Source organism: Macaca thibetana, chromosome 4 (genome assembly GCF_024542745.1).
Source record: "Macaca thibetana thibetana isolate TM-01 chromosome 4, ASM2454274v1, whole genome shotgun sequence".
NCBI lineage: Eukaryota > Metazoa > Chordata > Mammalia > Primates > Cercopithecidae > Macaca > Macaca thibetana.
Genome location: NC_065581.1, coordinates 77,408,943 through 77,430,286, shown reverse-complemented (window position 1 = coordinate 77,430,286; position 21,344 = coordinate 77,408,943). Strand labels below are relative to the sequence as shown.

The 21,344-nt window shown below is 37.2% G+C and overlaps 2 protein-coding genes across 9 annotated transcripts in view; one reads left to right on the top strand and one right to left on the bottom strand.

Moving 5' to 3' along the window:
- Positions 1 to 21,344, top strand: part of HMGN3 (high mobility group nucleosomal binding domain 3) — a 1,231,743-nt gene that overhangs the window by 221,778 nt on the left and 988,621 nt on the right. The window lies entirely within an intron of this gene.
- The window catches only part of BCKDHB (branched chain keto acid dehydrogenase E1 subunit beta), a 245,436-nt gene that overhangs the window by 163,103 nt on the left and 60,989 nt on the right, over positions 1 to 21,344 (bottom strand). For all 5 annotated transcript variants that reach the window (XM_050789636.1, XM_050789639.1, XM_050789635.1 and 2 more), the window contains one exon: positions 20,343 to 20,451. In XM_050789636.1, the coding sequence (XP_050645593.1) occupies positions 20,343 to 20,451 (109 nt within the window). The remainder of the gene's footprint in view (positions 1 to 20,342; positions 20,452 to 21,344) is intronic.

Here is a 21,344-nt window from a genome sequence, read left to right as displayed (position 1 = left end):
TATATTAATAATAATGAGAAAGGCTAATATTTAGTGAGCCCTTTCAACATATTAGGCATGTTTAAGCACCTTTAAAGTATCACCTCTTATCCTTACAACTCAATGTGACTGATACTAGATTTATCCAATGCTACATTTGAGAAAACAGGCAAAGACAAATGAAAGAAATCGGTTACAGATAGTGTGGCCACTCTGTGGTCCAAGCTCATAATCACTGTTATAGTAGATAGAAATCTGCCCAAAATGGGTTTCAGAAATATTAAATATAAACATATATCAAGCTTGATCCTTTCCATAAGTCTTGAAAAATTGCAAAAATTGTGTATTTTAAAAAGGGAGGTGTTATGCTTGCCATATTTGTTTTAAAATAGAAAATATAACCTAAGATTATATAATGGCTGTTTTTCCTGAGATTGATCAAAGTGTTAAATCTAGAATTTTCTCTCACAGATTCCCAGCAATTCCTTACCATTTTCTGAAATTAATTTTTTACACACTAATCAAGTTTTACATTCCATAAAGCAGGTGGAATCTATACATACTTATCATCCACCATCTGCCTCAGTGCATTGCTGTATATCACTCCTCCATTAGAAATCTGTATTTTTCTTGAACATAAATTCCTTCATATTAAATCATGGATTAATACCACAAAAAATGAAGAACTCCAAGTTTACTTATATAGCCAGAAACTGTGATTTGTAGTCCAATACTAATCACTTCATACACTAGCTATATTCAGTGCTAGAGATACATAAATTAGCTAGAATTCATAAATTCAAGTTCAACACTGAGAGATGCTGAAAGGGCATTAATAAAATTAATAAATGTTCTAAATTATTATATATCACTGAGAAAATTTTCTCTACTGTAATTTTTATAAGCCTACAACTTTATTTCTAGCTTTAAAAAGTAAATATACATGAAAATTACTAAACACCTAATGGCCTTAAGAGTTTAGTGTTTTCCACCTATCTGCCTCTAAGTATAGGCAGACCTAAATTTTCACATTTTCAACTTATGCTCAACACACACTTACATATATAGTGTAGATGAAAACTCCTAAAGGGCTTATTATATGCCTTTTATTCTAAATTTGAAATTCTGAAGGTAAGCTAGCTATAAGAATGGAAGCTCAACACCCTTTCCGCTAGTCAAGTGTTCAGTTTTGGCATTTTTAATGTCACTGCCTGTACAGCAATGTTCCTATACTATTAGAATTCTTATTTGCCCTTAATACTTTATAAGTAAACAACAGAAAAGTGAAAACACTCTTATCAGCAAAGAGAATATTGTAAAATTGGAGGCAAGTACGAAATTACTTGCTATGTTGCACACAGTAAATTTTTAACCTCAGCTGGATGCTCAGTGCATTTAAGTCACTTGAATTGATCAATTCAAAAGGGAAAAAATTAAAGGTATATATAAAATGTTGGAAACTATATCACTGACAACCGTGTATAAAAGGTGAAGTTTAAACAGAATTTTATTTTAGCTCTCTTGGCAAGGAAATCTATTTATTAAATGTAAGTAAATATTTGACTTCCAGATATTTGACTTTGCACACATTCTGAGAAACACATTAGGAATGGGCTGTAGCCAAAAAGTGGAAGATTATGGCTTGATTTAAAATGATAAAATACACTCCCAAATACATTAGAATATGTTGTAAATAATCCTAAATAATCTATAAGAGTCCCAGAAAGACTAAAAATGTACCACAGTGGCCCTCATACGACCATAGACCCAGCAACTGTTTCTATCCACCTCTCTTGCTAAATCTGAACCACCCCATCAATGGCTACTAAACTGCAAAAACAATTCCTCAGAAAACTTATTTTTATTTTTATTTTATATTCAAGGGTACATGTGCAGGTTTGCCATATAGGTAAACTGCATGTCAGGGGGGCTTGGTGTACAAATTATTTCATCACCCAGGTAATAAGCATAGTAAGTGATTGGTAGTTTGTTTTTCGGGTTTTGGGGTTTTGGAGGGTTTTTTAAGACAGGGTCTTACCCTGTCGCCCAGGCTGGAGTGCAGTGGTGCAATCTCGGCTCACTTGCAACCTCCACCTCCCAGGCTCAAGTGATCTTCCCATCTCAGCCTCGCAAGAATCTGGCACTACAGGAGCACACCACCAAGCCCGGCTAATTTTTGTATTTTTTTTTTGTAGAGATGGGGGTCTCACCATGTTGTCCAGCCTGGTCTCGAACCGTTGGTTCAAGCGATCCACCAACCTCAGTGATAGGTATTATTCTGATCCTCACCCTCCTTCCACCCTCCACCCTTAAGCACACCCCCAATATCTGTTGTCCGCTTTTCTGTGTGTACTCAATGTCTACCTTCCACTTATAAGTGAGAACATGTGGTATTTGATTTTCTGTTCATGCGTGAGTTTGCTAAGGATAATGGCCTCCAGCTCCATCCATGTTCCTGCAAAGGACATGATCTCATCCTTTTTTATGGCTGTATGGTTTTCCATGGTGTATATATATACTACATTTTCTTTACCCAGTTTATCATTGATGGGCATTTAGGTTGATTTTATGTCTTTGCTATTGTGAATAGTGCTGCAATTAACATAAACGTGCATGTGTCTTTATGGTAAAATGATTTATATTCCTTTGGGTGTATATTAAATAATGGGATTGCTGGGTTGAATGATAATTCTTTTTCAAGTTCTTTGAGAAAACACAAAACTGCTTTCCACAATGGCTGAACCAGTTGACATTTCCACCAGCAGTGTATAAATGTTCCCTTTTCTCCAGAACTTCACCAGCATCTCTTAATTTCTGACTTTTTAATAATAGCTATTCTGACTGGTGTAAGATGGTATCTCATTGTGGTTTTGATTTGCATTTCTCTAACGATGTGCGATGTTGAGCATTTTCTCATATGCCTGTTGGCTACATGATTGTTTTTCTTCTGAAAAGTGTCTGTTCATGTCCTTTGCCCACTTTCTTGCTTGGGGTTGTTTTTGGCTTGTAAATTTGTTTAAGTTCCTCATAGATTCTGGATATTAGACCTTTGTCAGATGCATAGTTTGCAAATATTTTCTCCCTTTCTATAGGTTGTCTGTTTACTCTGTTGGTAGTTTTAGACTAACCCTGAAACCAGCTAAATATCAGCTGACCCTGCTTGTTAATGTTCTATAGACCCTTACCCCTACCTCTCTACTGAGTTAGAATACTTCTTCTAATTAGTTCTCATGCCCCAACATTCTGAATAAAAGCTTAGTTTAAGAGTTAATATTAAAATAAATCATTGGAGATTTTTATGAGAATAATAGCAACAACTTTTAACAACACCATTAACATTTATTAAGTATTTACTATGTGTCAGACATGATTCTAAATACATGTATTAACACATTTAAAATTCAAATGATACTGCAAAGAAAATTTTATACTACTAAAATTTTAAAAGCTAGAGGAAATACAAAGATCTAAATTACCAACATGGAGAAAATGGTGGATACAAGACAGAACTAACATGTAGCTCCCATGTGGACAGACAGAACAGTGTGTGGAGACTCACACTGGGAACTTTTCCTCCAAGAACCACCTCAGGAACCTACCAGGAAAACCAAAACAATTTACTGACCCTTTGAAAGAAGTAGCCTGACACTGCAAATGCCATGAGACAGCTGGAAAACTGTGAGTTCCCAAGGTGTGAGTGGGGAAAATGTCTGCCCCGGAACAGACATCCCCACTGGGGAACCTAAAAATCCAGATCACAGGAGAAGAATTTAACCTCATCTGAAGTTAAAATGGATTTAGGCAGCCAAGTGAAATATCAAAGTAGAAGAAGGAGCGGGAAGCGCCCTATAGGCACTCCCAGTCCCCAGCTCAAACCAGAGAAAGCCATCCCTGACTTATCTCACGGGGGTCCTTAGGGAAGGTAGCCAGTGGAATTAGGGAGGGGCGGGCATAAGTTAAAAGACGCTTCTAGCTGAACTTCATAATACTTTCAACTGAGTACAAATTTTCCTGAGCAGAGTCCGGGGGCAAACAGGAAGTGCAGATACAACTTGCAGATAAAAGCACAGAAGCCACAGCTGATGGTGCAGGCAGATGGAAAAGGGCAAGGCCTGAGAGCCCTGCTTGTTTTCTCAGCAGCAAGGCTTGTAGTCTGGGGCAAGATCTATTCCTGTTCCCCAGCTGCCTGAATATAAACGTGTGCTGTTGGTGGGGCATGGCAGGAGTAAGACTGGCCTTGCTGGCTGCATGGGAGCTGGGTGAGGCCTGTCACTGCCGGCTTCCCCCGCTTCCCTGGTGACCAGTATGACACAGCAGAGGCAGCCATAATGCCCCTGGAACATAAATCTATTGGCCTGAGAACCACACCCTATCACCCACAGTGTCCTCGGCAAGCCCTGCTTAAGGAGAGTCTGAGCTCAGACCTGCCTAGGCCTGTCCCCACCTGATGGGTTTTCACTACCCACCCTGGTAGCCCAAGCCAAAATACATAAACTCTTGAGAACTCTAAGGCCCCATCCAGGGCCCCATCCATTGCCTGAGGAAAGTACTCATCCTGGCCAACGAAGAACAAGCTTATATCCCCCTTCTACTACCACAACTGGCATTCTCTTAAAAGCACCAGCTCCTGGCTAGAGGCCAACAAACTCAGGACATAACAGAATTATCCTGCTCCAAAAAGGAGAAAACAGCTAATTCCACCATCTAGAACATCCTGGCTAACCAGAGGTTCTAAGTCTGGCCACATAACAACTTCACTGCTGGCATAACCAGCATTCGAAAAAACCAGCACACTAAACAAAATGACAACCAAGGACTGTCATAGAGTACACTTAACTCCCTTGCCACCTATACTGAAGCAGGTGCTGGCATCCACAGCTAGGAGATATGAAGACAGATCACCTCACAGGACTCTTTGCAGACATTCCCCAGCATCAGCCCAGAGACCAGTAGCCCCGCTGGGTGGCTAAAGCAAGAAATACAGTAACAATCACTGCAGTCTAGCTCTCTCCAGAAGCCCCATCTCCAGGTGAAGGGGAGAGCGTCACATCAAGGGATCGGCCCATGGGAGAAAAGAATCTGAACAGCAGCCCTTGAGTTCCAGATCTTTCCACTGAAACAGTCTACCAAAATGAGAAGGAACCAGAAAAGTAATTATGGTAATATGGCAAAACAAGGTTCTTTAACACCCCAAAAAGATCACACTCGCTCTCCAATGATAGATTCAAATGAAGAAAAAATCTCTGATTGCCAAATAAGGAATTCAGAAGGTTGATTATTAAGGTACTCAAGGAGGTACCAGAAAAGGTAAAAAAAAAACAACTTAAAGAAAATTTTAAAAAAAAACCAATACAGGATATGGATGAAAAGGTGTACAGATAAATAAATATCATAAAGAAAAAAACAGCCACAAGTTCTGAAAATGAAAGACACACATAGAGAAACAAAAAATACACTGCAAGGTTTCAACAACAGACTAGAACAAGTAGAAGAAAGAACTTCAGAGCTCAAAGACAAGGCTTATGAATTAACTGAAAGACAAAGAAAAATGAACAAAGCCTCCAAGAAGTCTGAGATTATGTTAAACGACCAAACCTAAGAATAATTGGTATTCCTGAGGAAGAAGAAAAATCTAAAAGTTCAGAAAACTTATTTGAGGGGATAATAGAGAAAAATTTCCCTGTCCTTGCTAGAGATCTAGACATTCAAATATAAAAAGCTCAAAGAACACCTGGGAAATTCATTGCAAAAAGATCATCTCCTAGGCACATGGTCATCAAGTTATCTAAAGTCGAGACAAAGGAAAGAATCTGAAGAGTTGTGAGGCAAAAGCATCAGGTAACCTATAAAGGAAAACCTCTCAGATTAACAGAAGATTTCTCAGTGGAAACCCTACAAGCCAAGAGGGATTGGGGTCCTATCTTTAGCCTCCTTAAACAAAATAATTATCAGTCAACAATTTTGTATCCAGCAAAACTAACCTTCATAAATGGAGGAGAGATAAAGTTTTTTCAGATAAACAAATGCTGAAAGAATTCTCCACTACCAAGCCAGCACCACAAGAACTTCTAAAAGGAGTTCTAAATCTTGAAACAAAACCTTGAAATATACCAAAATAGAACCTCTCTAAATTATAAATCTCACAAGGGTATAAAAAAAAAAAGAGAACTTAAAAAAAAAAAAAAAGGTATTCAGGCAACAACATGATGAATAAAACAGTACCTCACATCTCAATGCTAATGTTAAATGTATATGGCTTAAATGCTCCACTTAAAAGATACAGAATAAATAAAAATCCACCAACCAAGTATCTACTGTCTGTCTTCAAGAGACTTACTTACCACATAAGGACTCACATAAACTTAACATAAAGGGATGGAAAAAGATATTACATGCAAATGGAAACCAAAGCAAGCAGGAGTAGGTATTCTCAGACATAACAGACTTTAAAGCAACAAAAATTTAAAAAGTCAAAGAGGGATATTACATAATGATAAAAGGACTACTCCAACAGGAAAATATCACAATCCTAAATAATATGCACCTAACACTGGAGCTCCCAAATTTATAAAACAATTACTACTAGATGAATAAGTTGAAAACTTACTTGCACACAAAAACCTGCACATGGATGTTTATAGCAACTTTATTCATAACTGTCAAAACTTAGAAGCAACCAAGATACTTTTCTGCAGGTGAATGAATAAACTGTGTTACTTCCAAACAATGGAGTATTATTCAGCATTAAATAGAAATGAGTTATCAAGCCATGAAAAGACACGGAGGAACCTTAAATACATATTATTAAGTGAAGGAAGCCAATCTGAAAAGGTTTCATACTGTATGATTCCAATTATATGACATTCTGGAAAAGATAAAACTATGGATACAGTAAAGATATCAGTGGTTGCCAGGGGTTGAAGTGAGGGGAGACAAACAGATGAAGCACAGAAAATTTCTAGGACAGTGGAAATACTCTGCAAGATATTACAGTGGTAGATACATGTCATTATACCACCCATAGAAGGTACAACACTAAGAGTGAACACTGATGTAAACCATGGACTTTGAGTGATGACAATGTGTTAACATAGGTCATCAATTGTAAAAAATGTACAACTCTGATGGGGATGTTGACAATGGGGAAGGCTATGCTTGTTTGAGGTCAGTAGGTATGTGGAAAATCTCTGTGTCTTTCTCTCAATTTTGCTGTGAGCCTAAAACTGCTCTTAAAAAATTAACTCTTCTAATTAAAAAATGGCAAATTCTGATATACAAGTGAATAAAAACACAAGGTTTTCACTCTTACAATTACCAAGTTAAATGTCTGACAAATATTTCCTGTTTTCATTTTTAGATTTCAGTAACAAATAGTTACTTTATTGAGTCTTGCCTCCCTGCAGTACCTGTGGCAATGATTCCCTATCCTTCCACAGCTTTTTATTAACTGCAGTTTAGACACACAGCATCTGGCTTCATCAATCATGCATTATTCAGGGCTAAACTGAATATATGGGCCTTAGAGAAAGTGAGAAAGGGATTAAGAGATACAGGTTGTAGAGTTTTTACAATAAAGAACACAGGCGTAATTTTCTTCTTCTACAGACACATATATATATAAGCAGAGATGTTTTCTTCAGCATTGTTTAAAATCACCAGAATTTACAAGTAACTCATTGTTCCATAGTAGGGAAAGGATACATATGAAGGTACATGTGAAGAAATTTTATGACTATAAAACAAATCTGGTTTTATAAATATAAAAACCAGCTAAGCCTATGTGAATAGATACAGAAATATACCAAAAATATACTGGTAAGAAAAGCAAGTTATACAATATTTGTAACATGCTCTTATTTGTATTATTTGTGTGTGTACATTTTATACACTCACATACTTGACTAAATGGATAGAAAATAATTTGCAAAGTAAGTTACAAAACAATGTTTATAACACAATATTTTTATGTTACACACACAAAATCTGTTTACATGGCAGTATTCTATATATTCACATATGTATGTAAATATAAAGGCATAGAAAAAGGCTTAAGGAAAGGAGTTCAAAATGAGGCAGTAGGGAAAGGGAACTTTCACTATATTATGCTATGTAGTTCTGTGATGCTGGAACTTTTTACAAAGAAAGCACATGACTCTCGTGGTATTAAAATTTTATTCAGGAACAAAAATAAATCACTCTACCACATAGCTTAAGCTTAGTCATTGAGAATGTAAATACCTTAAAGCTAATGATCAAAAATAGGTACCTGCTTATGGTCAAACTTAGCCTGAAAAGTGAATAATATTAAGAATATACCATAGTATAAGAAAATTCCACTGGGTCCTATTCCATGAATAGCTCAGTTTATTAAGTCAGTCACAGAAGATATACAAACAAATTCAAAGGCAACTGCACTGTCAGTTGACTAAACACCTTTTGACTCTTCTTGCTACTCAATACTAAATCAGGGCCTTCTCATCACAAAATAGAATAATTGCCTATTAGCTGAAGTCCTGCTTGCTTTAGATATCTGGAACTATAAATTTACAACAAATGCTACCATGCAATTTTAAGAACGAAATAGAAATCTACTTGATCACTTCATAAAAGAATAAATATGAAATAAACAAATATGACTTGTAATCAAATAGAAACTGAAATAAATTGATTAACAATATACGTTTAAAAGTGTATATAAAACAGTCTTACAGTATATACAACAAAAACTCAACAGTAGTTAGAGGATGGACTTATGGGTTCCCTTTATCTTTGTTTGTACTCTTCAGTACAAACATATATAAAAGATTAAACAATAGATACAATCCAAATCTTCCTGTATTCACATCCTTCTGCAATATGAGTATGCATCTTTTCCCATGAAGAGATGCTATTTGTCCTTCTCTTCAACTTGGGCTGACTTTCTGACTTATTTTGGCCAACATACTGTAGCAGAAGTGATAGTATGTCAACTCCAAGCCTATGCTTCAAGGGCCTTACAACCTGTGCTTCCAGCAGGTGAACAAGCTTGAGCTAGCCCACAGGGTGATAAAGAGACAGATAGACCGGCCGGGCGTGGTGGCTCAAGCCTGTAATCCCAGCACTTTGGGAGGCCGAGACGGGCCGATCACGAGGTCAGGAGATCAAGACCATCCTGGCTAACAGGGTGAAACCCCGTCTCTACTAAAAAATACAAAAAAAAAACTAGCCGGGCGAGGCGGCGGGCGCCTGTAGTCCCAGCTACTCGGGAGGCTGAGGCCGGAGAATCGTAAACCCGGGAGGCGGAGCTTGCAGTGAGCTGATATCCGGCCACTGCACTCCAGCCCGGGCGACAGAGCGAGACTCCGCTTAAAAAAAAAAAAAAAGAGACAGATAGACCAAAGCCTATCAGCCATAACTGATGAAATAGCCCAACTAAGATCAGCAAATCCAATCCACACCTGACCTGCAACTGACTATAGACCTATGAGGGAGCCAAGACAAGACCAGAATTGCTGAGCTGTGCCCAGTCTAAATGCTGACCTACAGATGAGCTATATAAAGAACGTTGTTGACTTAACCACTAAGTTTTAGGAGTGGCTTGTTAAGCATCGATGGCTCACAGATAGAGTATGTGTTTGAGAGAAAAATAAATCTTTTTAAGAAAATAAGGTAAGCCATTGTAAACCAATGCCTAAATTATAACATTGTGTACAACAAAATAAAATTATCTGATTTTCAGCAGTTGTATACATTTTCAATCTAAAAAGAAGAAATTAAGCTCAAGAGGGTATCAGAACTACTTCATTGTAGTTAAAGATCCAGCTGACATTTAGCAAACCTAATTGTCTTAGTTCATTTTGTTTTGCTAGGACAGAATACCTAAGACTGGATGATTTATAGATAAAATGCATTTCTTAAAGTCTGGAGTTCAACTATTTCAACCAAAAGACTTAAAAGTTGTTGCCTGAATAATTAATAGCCTACCAACCAAAAAAAGTCCAGGACCAGACAGATTCACAGCCGAATTCTACCAGACATACAAGGAGGAGTTGGTACCATTCCTTCTGAAACTATTCCAATCAATAGAAAAAGAGGGAATCCTCCCTAACTCATTTTACAAGGACAACATCATCCTGATACCAAAGCCTGGCAGAAATACAACAAAAAAAGAAAATTTTAGACCAATATCCCTGATGAACATTGATGCAAAAATCCTCAATAAAATACTGGCAAACCGAATCCAGCAGCACATCAAAAAGCTTATCCACCACGATCAAGTGGGCTTTATCCCTGAGATGCAAGGCTGGTTCAACATACGCAAATCAATAAATGTAATCCAGCATATAAACAGAACCAAAGACAAGAACCACATGATTATCTCAATAGATGCAGAAAAGGCCTTCGACAAAATTCAACAGCCCTTCATGCTAAAAACTCTCAATAAATTCAGTATTGATGGAACATATCTCAAAATAATAAGAGCTATTTATGACAAACCCACAGCCAATATCATATTGAATGGGCAAAAATTGGAAGCATTCCCTTTGAAAACTGGCACAAGACAGGGATGCCCTCTCTCACCACTCCTATTCAACATAGTGTTGGAAGTTCTGGCTAGGGCAATCAGGCAAGAGAAAGAAATCAAGGGTATTCAGTTAGGAAAAGAAGAAGTCAAATTGTCCCTGTTTGCAGATGACATGATTGTATATTTAGAAAAGCTCATCGTCTCAGCCCAAAATCTCCTTAAGCTGATAAGCAACTTCAGCAAAGTCTCAGGATACAAAATCAGTGTGCAAAAATCACAAGCATTCTTATATACCAGTAACAGACAAACAGAGAGCCAAATCATGAATGAACTCCCATTCACAAGAGCTTCAAAGAGAATAAAATACCTAGGAATCCAACTTACAAGGAATGTAAAGGACGTCTTCAGGCAGAACTACAAACCACTGCTCAGTGAAATAAAAAAGGACACAAATGGAAGAACATACCATGCTCATGGATAGGAAGAATCAATATCGTGAAAATGGCCATACTGCCAAAGGTAATTTATAGATTCAATGCCATCCCCATTAAGTTACCAATGACTTTCTTCACAGAATTGGAAAAAACTGCTTTAAAGTTCATATGGAACCAAAAAAGACCCTGCATTGCCAAGACAATCCTAAGCCAAAAGAACAAAGCTGGAGGCATCACGCTACCTGAATTCAAACTATACTACAAGGCTACAGTAACCAAAACAGCATGGTACTGGTACCAAAACAGAGATATAGACCAATGGAACAGAACAGAGCCTTCAGAAATAATACCACACACCTATAGCCATCTGATCTTTGACAAACCTGATAAAAACAAGAAATGGGGAAAGGATTCCCTATTTAATAAATGGTGCTGGGAAAATTGGCTAGCCATAAGTAGAAAGCTGAAACTGGATCCTTTCCTTACTCCTTATACGAAAATTAATTCAAGATGGATTAGAGACTTAAATGTTAGACCTAAAACCATAAAATCCCTAGAAGAAAATCTAGGTAATACCATTCAGGACATAGGCATGGGCAAGGACTTCATATCTAAAACACCAAAAGCAACGGCAACAAAAGCCTAAATTGACAAATGGGATCTAATTAAACTAAAGAGCTTCTGCACAGCAAAAGAAACTACCATCACAGTGAACAGGCAACCTACAGAATGGGAGAAAATTGTTGCAATCTACTCATCTGACAAAGGGCTAATATCCAGAACCTATAAAGAACTCAATCAAATGTACAAGAAAAAAACAAACAACCCCATCAAAAAGTGGGCAAAGGATATGAACAGACATTTCTCAAAAGAAGACATTCATACAGCCAACAGACACATGAAAAAATGCTCATCATCACTGGCCATCAGAGAAATGCAAATCAAAACCACAATGAGATACCATCTCACATCAGTTAGAATGGCAATCATTAAAAAAATCAGGAAACAACAGGTGCTGGAGAGGATGAGGAGAAACAGGAACACTTTTACACTTTTGGTCGGATTGTAAACTAGTTCAACCATTGTGGAAAACAGTGTGGTGATTCCTCAAGGATCTAGAACTAGAAATACCATTTCACCCAGCCATTCCATTACTGGGTATATACCCAAAGGATTATAAGTCATGCTGCTATAAAGACACATGCACACGTATGTTTACTGAGGCACTATTCACAATAGCAAAGACTTGGAAGCAACCCAAATGTCCATCAGTGACGGACTGGATTAAGAAAATGTGGCACATATACACCATGGAATACTATGCAGCCATAAAAAAGGATGAGTTTGTGTCCTTTGTAGGGACATGGATGCAGCTAGAAACCATCATTCTCAGCAAACTGTCGCAAGAACAGAAAACCAAATACCGCATGTTCTCACTCATAGGTGGGAATTGAACAATAAGATCACTTGGGGCCGGGCGTGGTGGCTCAAGCCTGTAATCCCAGCACTTTGGGAGGCCGAGACGGGTGGATCACAAGGTCAGGAGATCGAGACCATCCTGGCTAACATGGTGAGACCCCGTCTCTACTAAAAATACAAAAAACTAGCCGGGCGAGGTGGTGGGCGCCTGTAGTCCCAGCTACTCGGGAGGCTGAGGCAGGAGAATGGCGTAAACCCGGGAGGCGGAGCTTGCAGTGAGCTGAGATCCGGCCACTGCACTCCAGCCTGGGCGACAGAGCGAGACTCCGTCTCAAAAAAAAAAAAAAAAAAAAAAAAGAGATCACTTGGACACAGGAAGAGGAGCATCACACACCGGGTCCTATTGTGGGGAGGGGGTAGGGAGGAAGGGATAGCATTAGGAGATATACCTAATGTAAAAGACAAGTTAATGGGTGCAGCACACCAACATGGCAAATGTATACATATGTAACAAACCTGCACGTTGTGCACATGTACTGTAGAACTTAAAGTATAATTAAAAAAAAAAAAGTTGTTGCTTGTAGGGAAAGATGCATGGATTTGGTGAAGGGTAAGGTGAGGAACTGCTATTTTTTATTAGAAGCTATTATTTGACTTTTTAAATTATGTACAAGTATTATTTCAATTTAGAAACTAATTCAAAAATCTAACAAATGAATTCAATTTCTCCCATTAATGGATCCAACTTACTCTTGTGAGTGTACCTAGTATTAAATATACTAATCTGCACAAATTAATCTGCTTAACATAAAATACAAAATATTAATTTCTCTCTTTATGAACACTGATACTTGGCAAAAATATTTTAAGTCTTCTACCATTAAAAAGCTACTTTAAATAATGTTCTTCTCTTCAAAATATATGAATTCATATACAATTAGTGCATCTGCTAAAAAAGTTCCTCAATATCATTATGTCTTATTTTTACCTATTTTTGGATTATCCAGAAATCCTAGAAACAAGACAGACAATACAAGGATTTTAGTCTTTTAGTCTGTCTTGATTTCTCACTAGAAGAATCACAGATAAAAGTCATATTTACTTCAATATCACCGATGTCATGTGTCATTCAATTAAGTAAAATCAAAAGTCCAAAAGGCATTAAAGAATATCTTCTTCACAAGATGCTTATATGTGATAATGTCACACTGACTCACTCTCTTTTTGAATCATCACTATTTTGTACATTTTACACCAGCTAGATTGTTCTGCCTTATCTACCTTTTCTAAATGTCCTTCTTCCATTTCTAAAAAGATTCACTGCACTCAAATGTCATAATTACAATAAATAATCAGGAAATTGAAAATATTATTAGGTTACTTTCTCCTTCCACATTCAGGAAACCTAAAGTTTTATATATATTGATAGCATATTCAAAATAAAGAGAAATAAAATTCAAGAAAACTGCTGCATAAAGAATGTATTACTTATTTTCATTTTCATCTGTACAATTTATAAAGTTAATGGCTGAATTGAAAGAAATCATTTCTAAAGGCTGGACATGTGGGAGAGTCACCACAGCACAGAGGTTTGCACAGAGAGCAGTTTATGAGCACAGGCCCAGAAATGATGGAGTCAGAGAGATCAGGCCCAGAAATGATGGAGTCAGAGAGATCAAAAGCAGCTGTGATTGGCACAATACTGCACAGGTGCCAAACGACCTCATCTCTTCTCGCCCAAATGCAGGAAGACTACGTTTCCCAGCTGCCTTTGCCTCTATCTGGGAACATTATGACTAGATCCCTTAATGACTAATGATTACAAGGTGCAAAGGTTCCCCAACCCCCTACCTGTAACCAGACCAGACTGTGACATGTAGTTTTTATAACTTTCAAAGAAGCAAATTAATCCTATGCCAATGGAGAAATTAATGCAATATATATATATTCAAACCTTGGACTATATACTACATAGGGATGTACTACCTTAAAGCATGGCTATGAATGGTGCAGTCATCCCTTGGTATGCAGGGAGGATTGGTTCAGGACTTCTTTTTTTTTTTTTTTTTTTTTTTGAGACGGAGTCTCGCTGTGTCTCCCAGGCTGGAGTGCAGTGGCGCGATCTCAGCTCACTGCAAGCTCTGCCCCCTGGGTTCACGCCATTCTCCCGCCTCAGCCTCCCAAGTAGCTGGGACTACAGGCGCTCGCTACCACGCCCAGCTAAATTTTTGTATTTTTAGTAGAGACGGGGTTTCACTGTGTTAGCCAGGATAGTCTCGATCTCCTGACCTCGTGATCCGCCCGTCTCGGCCTCCCAAAGTGCTGGGATTACAGGCTTGAGCCACCGCGCCCGGCCAGGACTTCTTGAAGATACAAAAATTCATGGATGCTCAGATCCCTGATCTAAATGGCATAGGATTTGCTTAGAACCTATGCACAACCTCCCTTATCCTTAAAATCATATCTAGATTACTTATAATGCCTAATACAATGTAAATTCTATGTAAATGGCTGCTATACTGTATTGTTTAGAGAATAACGACAAGAAAAAAGGCCTGTACATGTTCAGTACAATAATGACAAGAAAAAGGCCTGTACATGTTCAGTGTAATTATTTTTTCAAATATTTTCAATCTGTGGTTGGTTAAACTTATGGCTCTGGAACCCACAGATAAAAAGTGCCAACTATATGTATTTCCATTCAGTTAAAAAGTAGATCATTCTATCAGCCTGGGCAACATGGAGAAACTCAAAAATGGAGTTTCTCAAAAACCCAAAAAATTGAGAAATACGAAAATTAGCGAGGCATGGTGGCATATGCCCGTGGTCCCAGCTACTTCAAAGGCTGAATCACCTGAGCCCAGGAGGTTGAGGGTGCCATGAGCTGTGATCACACCACTGCACTCCGTCCTGGGCAACAGAGGGAGACCCTGTTTTGAAAAATAAAAAATAAGATCATTTTAATTATGTGGGAAACTTTTAAAATCTAGACAACTATTTCCTGACATGAAACTAGGACACTGGAGGAAGTTATATTTCATTTATGTCCTCTATTCAATAATAATTAGGTGGGATGCAAAATAGCGTAGTATTAGAAAGACAGCAGCCTCTGGTGTCAAAATGTGTTGGTTTAAAACCTAAATCCATCACTCATTATTTCTGTGAGCTTGAGCAAGTTTCTTAAAGTCACTATCTGTCCTAAATATACCCAATCCTGGTTGTGTGACTTTGGACGAGTTGTCTAATTTCCCTAATCCTTAGGTTCCTCATCTATAAAATGGTGATAATGACAGAATTGACCCGATATGCTGGTTGTGAGGATTAAATGACATAGTCCCCATTTCTACACAAGATAGCCCAGTGTCTAGCACACTTAAAGACTAGGCAGATACACACATGGATAATCTCACTTAAATCCTCTCAGCAACCTTATGAAATATGATTATGAGTAAATAGAAGGGGTTCCTACTTCACCTACTAAGACAAAAGAAGTACCTATGTTAAATTATGACAGCTGCAGTTTATTGTGCTACTAACGAAGGATATTTTCATCTTAAAAGAGGCATCTCTTCTCTAGCCAAGATCATGCATTCGTCAAAATTATCTATTATATTAGTAAAATCTACAGGAGACTGAAACTCAAAGTATGTTAAACTTAAAATGAGATTAAATGGAGAGATGTGAAAAAAGCTTACTAATCAAAGGAAGTTTAAAGGAGTAAGAGTAATTTGGAGCCCCAGTCTCCCGTCATCCCTGGCAAACCACCCATAGAAAGTTAAATTCTGACTCCACACAGACAATCCCAGAAAAGAAATCAGAATGGCTGAGATTGAGGCACATGGCCATGTCCTGAGATCAGGGAGGTCGATAAGATGACTGTCAGCCCCTTCAGAACCACATTGGGTAAGATAAGGGCAGTAAGCATGGAAAGAGTATGTTCTACAAGGAAAAGAAGAAACCCAGAGGTGCCCAGATTAACCAGTGAGTGAGAGCTCTGCACTGCAACCATAAGCAAAAGCCTTGTGTTTACCTCTGTAAGTGAATCATTCTTAAACAGGATTTAGTAATATAAATGATATGCATACAGATTAAAATTATACACTACAGGTAAATTCTTTTCAAAGTTGACAAGTTAACTTTCTGATGCCTACCTTTAGCTTCCTAAGGAACACTTTACCTAGTATCCTTTACCCACTTTATTTTAGAGATTATATATGGACTACTACTCCAGACTTGAGAAAATAACATCTCTACCTTGATAGTACTGCAGGAGGGAAAAGCAGGCAGTAGTTGATGCTTCCCTGAAATATTTCCTACTGCACTGGTTTAGTTCTGATGAGGCAAAGTGGCAAAAATATGCCAGGGAATCACTTTTTTTGTCAGCGACATTTTGCTGATGAATATTATTAGGAAATACACTCACGTTTGTTTCCTTAGAAGTATTTAGACCTTCTCAGTATCCCTCTACATTCAACCTCTCTTTCCTTTCTCTTTATCTCTCTAGATTATATTCTGGTTATTGCTTTGGTTTTATCTTCCAGTTTATCAATTCTCCCATCATCTGTTTATATTATCATTCTGAGCTCCACTTTGCTTTTGAACTCTGCAGAGTTCTCATTTTCATGCCAGCAACCAGAGAGAAGGGGCCTGGTACCTTGCTGAATAAGGAACTATTACGCTAGCCCTGGACTGCCAACTTCGACATTTATATATATTTAAAATCAGCACACACACAATCACACACCATTTATTTCAGGGTATCTAATCTACTATTCCTCCATTAATACCAGAAAAGAAAATCTTATTCAACACTTACTCTTAACACCTCCTTCTCCTTTCCCCTCCTTAAATTCATTTAGACACCAAATATTTCATATAATCTAAAAAAATTTCTAACCCATTTCCTTCTGCTAATTCAGGCCTTCTCCACGACATCACATAAACAGGCTATTCAAACAGCTGCCTACCTGGTCTCCTAGCAGCCAACGTTTTTCCTACACTAAGGCTTGGAGGTGGTGAGAGATGGACCTAAGTTCCAATCCATTGTAGCAAGTTCTATTTTGTTCTTGTTTCCCCCTACTTTATTTCTATCTTCCCTTCCTCACAGTCTTCCCCATGGACTTAAGGTTATAGCACCAAACACAGAAGCAACCATCTTTCTTAGACTGTTTAACTAGTTTTTACAGCTGCAAATGGTCAGATGCTTAGAATATATTTCCTATATCTTCCAATTTTGCTTCTTCTAGTTTTGCTTCTACAATCAAACCCTGACTGTTACCACAATATAAAGAGATCTGTCTCCTTTCTTTAAACAAAGCAGTGTGACCCATCAGATGGATGGAGCTTAGCTTATTCAACTAACCTAAAATCTTCTAGTGATGGGCAAATGTGTTGTTTCCAGTTCTTGTTCATTTAAAGGGCACTGCAGTGACCAGTAACATTTTCTTCCAAATTTTGCCAATGTATCTCCGAAATGGATCCCTAGAAGTAGACTATGAGTCAAAGGGTAAACAGCTGAATTATTTCAAACAGATCTCTTCCCCTCCTTAAAATTTATAGCTTCTGTTGGAAACCATGTAAGTAATTGTGGTAGAGACTGGTAGTTGTCCCTCAATATCCATTTCCTGTCATTGTGTAATAATTAAATTTTTAGTTAGGCACTTAAGCCAAAGACTAGCTTAAGAATTCTTCTGTGGTTAGGTGTGGTCATGGCCATATGATTAGGTGTGACCCGTGGGAAGTGAAATTTAATGCGTGCAATCTTCAAGTTATTCTTTAAAGAGAAGGAGAATACCTTTTCCCTTCCTCCTTCCCCCTTCCTGGTAGCTGAAATGCATATGTGATATTGGGAGCTGGTACAGCTACCTAGGACCAGGAACGGAAAACTGTATGTTGAAGACAGCACAGCAACCAGAGAGAAGGGGCCTGGTACCTTGATGACTAAGGAACTATCACACTAGCCCTGCACTGCCAACTTAGACATTTATATTAGAGGGAAATAAATTTCCATATTACTTAAGGCCTTATATTAGCATAACATATCTAAGTTTATGGAATTATATAATTCATAAATGTATTTATGTGTTTGAGATACCATTCCATAAATAAAAGGTCTTAAATTATTGGGGAAACTTCTGGAAACCTTTCGAACACTGAACCTCATCAGGGTCTTTCATAATCTCTCCCAGGACCAAGCTTAGGACAAACTTTTCAAGTGCATTCTCTTAGCTGGAATCCTGTAAATTTATTTGCCTGGCCAATTCTGGTTTCAAATTTTGCAGCTAAGTTAATATTACTTTTTCAAACATTTCTTACTCAGTCGCCATTTATTAAATACTGCAAAATTTCTTTACTGATTGACCATACCAGCTGGCTGGCATTACAAATATAATAGCCACAGGATATCCAAAGTACTAGAAATCCTTTTCATCAAAAAGCTATTCACAATATATCACTGATATTTTCCTATTCACTTCAAAATTTTAAATTCTTACATTCATTTTTATTACATAATGGGATACAGACCATAATAGAGTCCATATAAATCTAGAGTTAATTTAAAATCTGTTTTTAAACTTAAGAGCAACAGGAACTCTGAAAAGTCTCCAGCGAAAGCGTAAAATGACACATCCACTTTGAAAAACTCATCACAGGGGAATGGATACATTGAAACAGAAGCCCAGTTGCAAGGGCCATGAATTAACTGTGATCTATTACTACAATGAAATGCTACTTATTGAACAATACTGTACATGCCTCAGATTTTGGGATGTTCTTTTCCCCACAGCCAAGAAGCATTTATTGGCAGGTTGGCTCCAGAAACATAACTGTAATATGCTAATGCTATTCACAGAAAATTAGCTTGATGAAGAGGGGCAAGCTACTTTCCCTAGTGACTAGAATACTTAGAAAAATAATAACAACAAGAAAAATTGTTATTACTTAGTAGTGGTAATACTATCAATGAACAATGATGTAATGACAATGTTCATTATTTAGTAGTAACGTTCTAATATTGTACATAGTTGTAAGGTATTATTGTAATAGAAATGAACAATGAATATTCATCCAATATAATGACAATGTTCCTTACTAAGTAGTAATGTTCTAATATTATACAAAACTGTAATATTATTGTAATAGAAATGAACAATAGATATTCATACAACGGACTACTACTCAGCAACGAAAAGTGAATAAACTACTGATACAAGCACATGAATGACTCTCAAAAGCATTAGGTTGAGGAAAAGAAAGCAGACACAAAAGAACATATGCAGTGTGCATGGATTTATATGTAGCCCAAAACCATGTATACCTAATCCGACGACAATCAGAAAGTGGCTGATTTTGGTGTAGGGAGAACGGGTCCATAGTGAAGAGTGAGAAAGAAGCTTCCAGGAGTGATTAAAATGCTTTAGACAGAACAAATCATTTGCTATTTAAAATTTCCATTACGGTGAAGAAATTAGCAGTTACGGATGTATTTTTATAAAATCAGGATTTTGAGCTAAAAAGAGGATGACCAAACATCTCAGTTTGCTTTACACAGTCATCCCAGCATAGACCCGATAGCACAACATAATTGTTAACAGCACCTCCTTCACAATCAAAGGTATCCTGATTTAAATGAAGGAAGACCTTTATGATCACTTTAGTTAAAAGGAAACATATACTATTTAGTAAAATGAGCTCATTTACTTTTCTGTTCAATCCATATTTCCTAAGCACCTACTATGTAGTTAAACATAGTCGCTTTATTATTGCTACCACTTCACAATTCCTCTTTGTTTCTACAATCAAAATATAAAATGGCTAGATGAATTTTTCCCAAACATAAAATTTACACCTGAGGACAAACTAAATACCAAAAAAGAAATCAAGATTCTTTCTACAAGGAAAATATAAATCAACCACATGGAAAAAAAAGATAGAACTTTTGGAGCTATAAAAAAAAACAAAGTATATAAAGATATTCACAAATATAAAATAAAGAAAACCTTTACCTGCTGCCCTGTAAAGTATTTTAGGTTCAAAAAATATACAAGGATTTTTATCCTCTATGCATGACAAAAGAAGTCCTTTGGCCTGGAAAGGGCTTCTGGGTATAACCACCTGCAAAAACAGATTTTTTAAGACAATTTTAGTAAAAATATATCCCAGTAAACTCGCTTCTAAGAAGGACTGATTTTAAATAACCAATTGTTACTAATTAGAAATAGATATTGGGTAGTTATTTTAAGCCTAATTATCACTTAAGTTTATATTATATAAAAATAAAAATGCCTCTTATTCAACAGATATTTATTGGATGCCTACCATGTTCTGTTAACTAAGATACTACTCTTCTCTTAAGAAGCTGAACTTGCCTATATAAAAAAGTAAAAAGAATATGCAAAGATCATTCATCAAAGCAAAAACTGTAATATTGTTAATATCTACCTGTGTTTATCTATAAAGAAATCTCTTCTACTAATAATCTGCTTCTACTTTCAAAGTACATGCAACTCTCTTCTCCAGTTTTAACATGTCAAAATCTGCTTCTTTCCCACAAAAAAAAATATGGTCTTCATTTCATAAGTGAAAAATTAATCCACTGAGTTTTATGATCCAGGCACCATAGTGTCCAGTTATAGCAAAGCAAAAAGAAAAGTGTGGAGAGTCCACACTTGCACTCCCAGGAAAGGGCTCCAGGACCTTCTCGAGAATGAGGGTGATGATGAGGAAGATGACAATGACAGTAGGAAGTACGTGTGTAAACTTGGCCAAACACTCTATGAATTAATTCATCTGTTCATAGCAACCCCACTAGGTAGCTATTATAATTTTCCTCATTTTAGAAATAGACACTGAGGTTAAGAGAGAACAAGTAGCTTGCCTAAGGTCATACTACTTGCTTGATCAGAGAGTCTCACCCAATTCCTACTGATACCAAAGCTCAAGCTCTTCTCTTCTATCTCTTGTTGCCTTAAATCACGAACTTTGCCTAATTTTAAATGATTATAAAA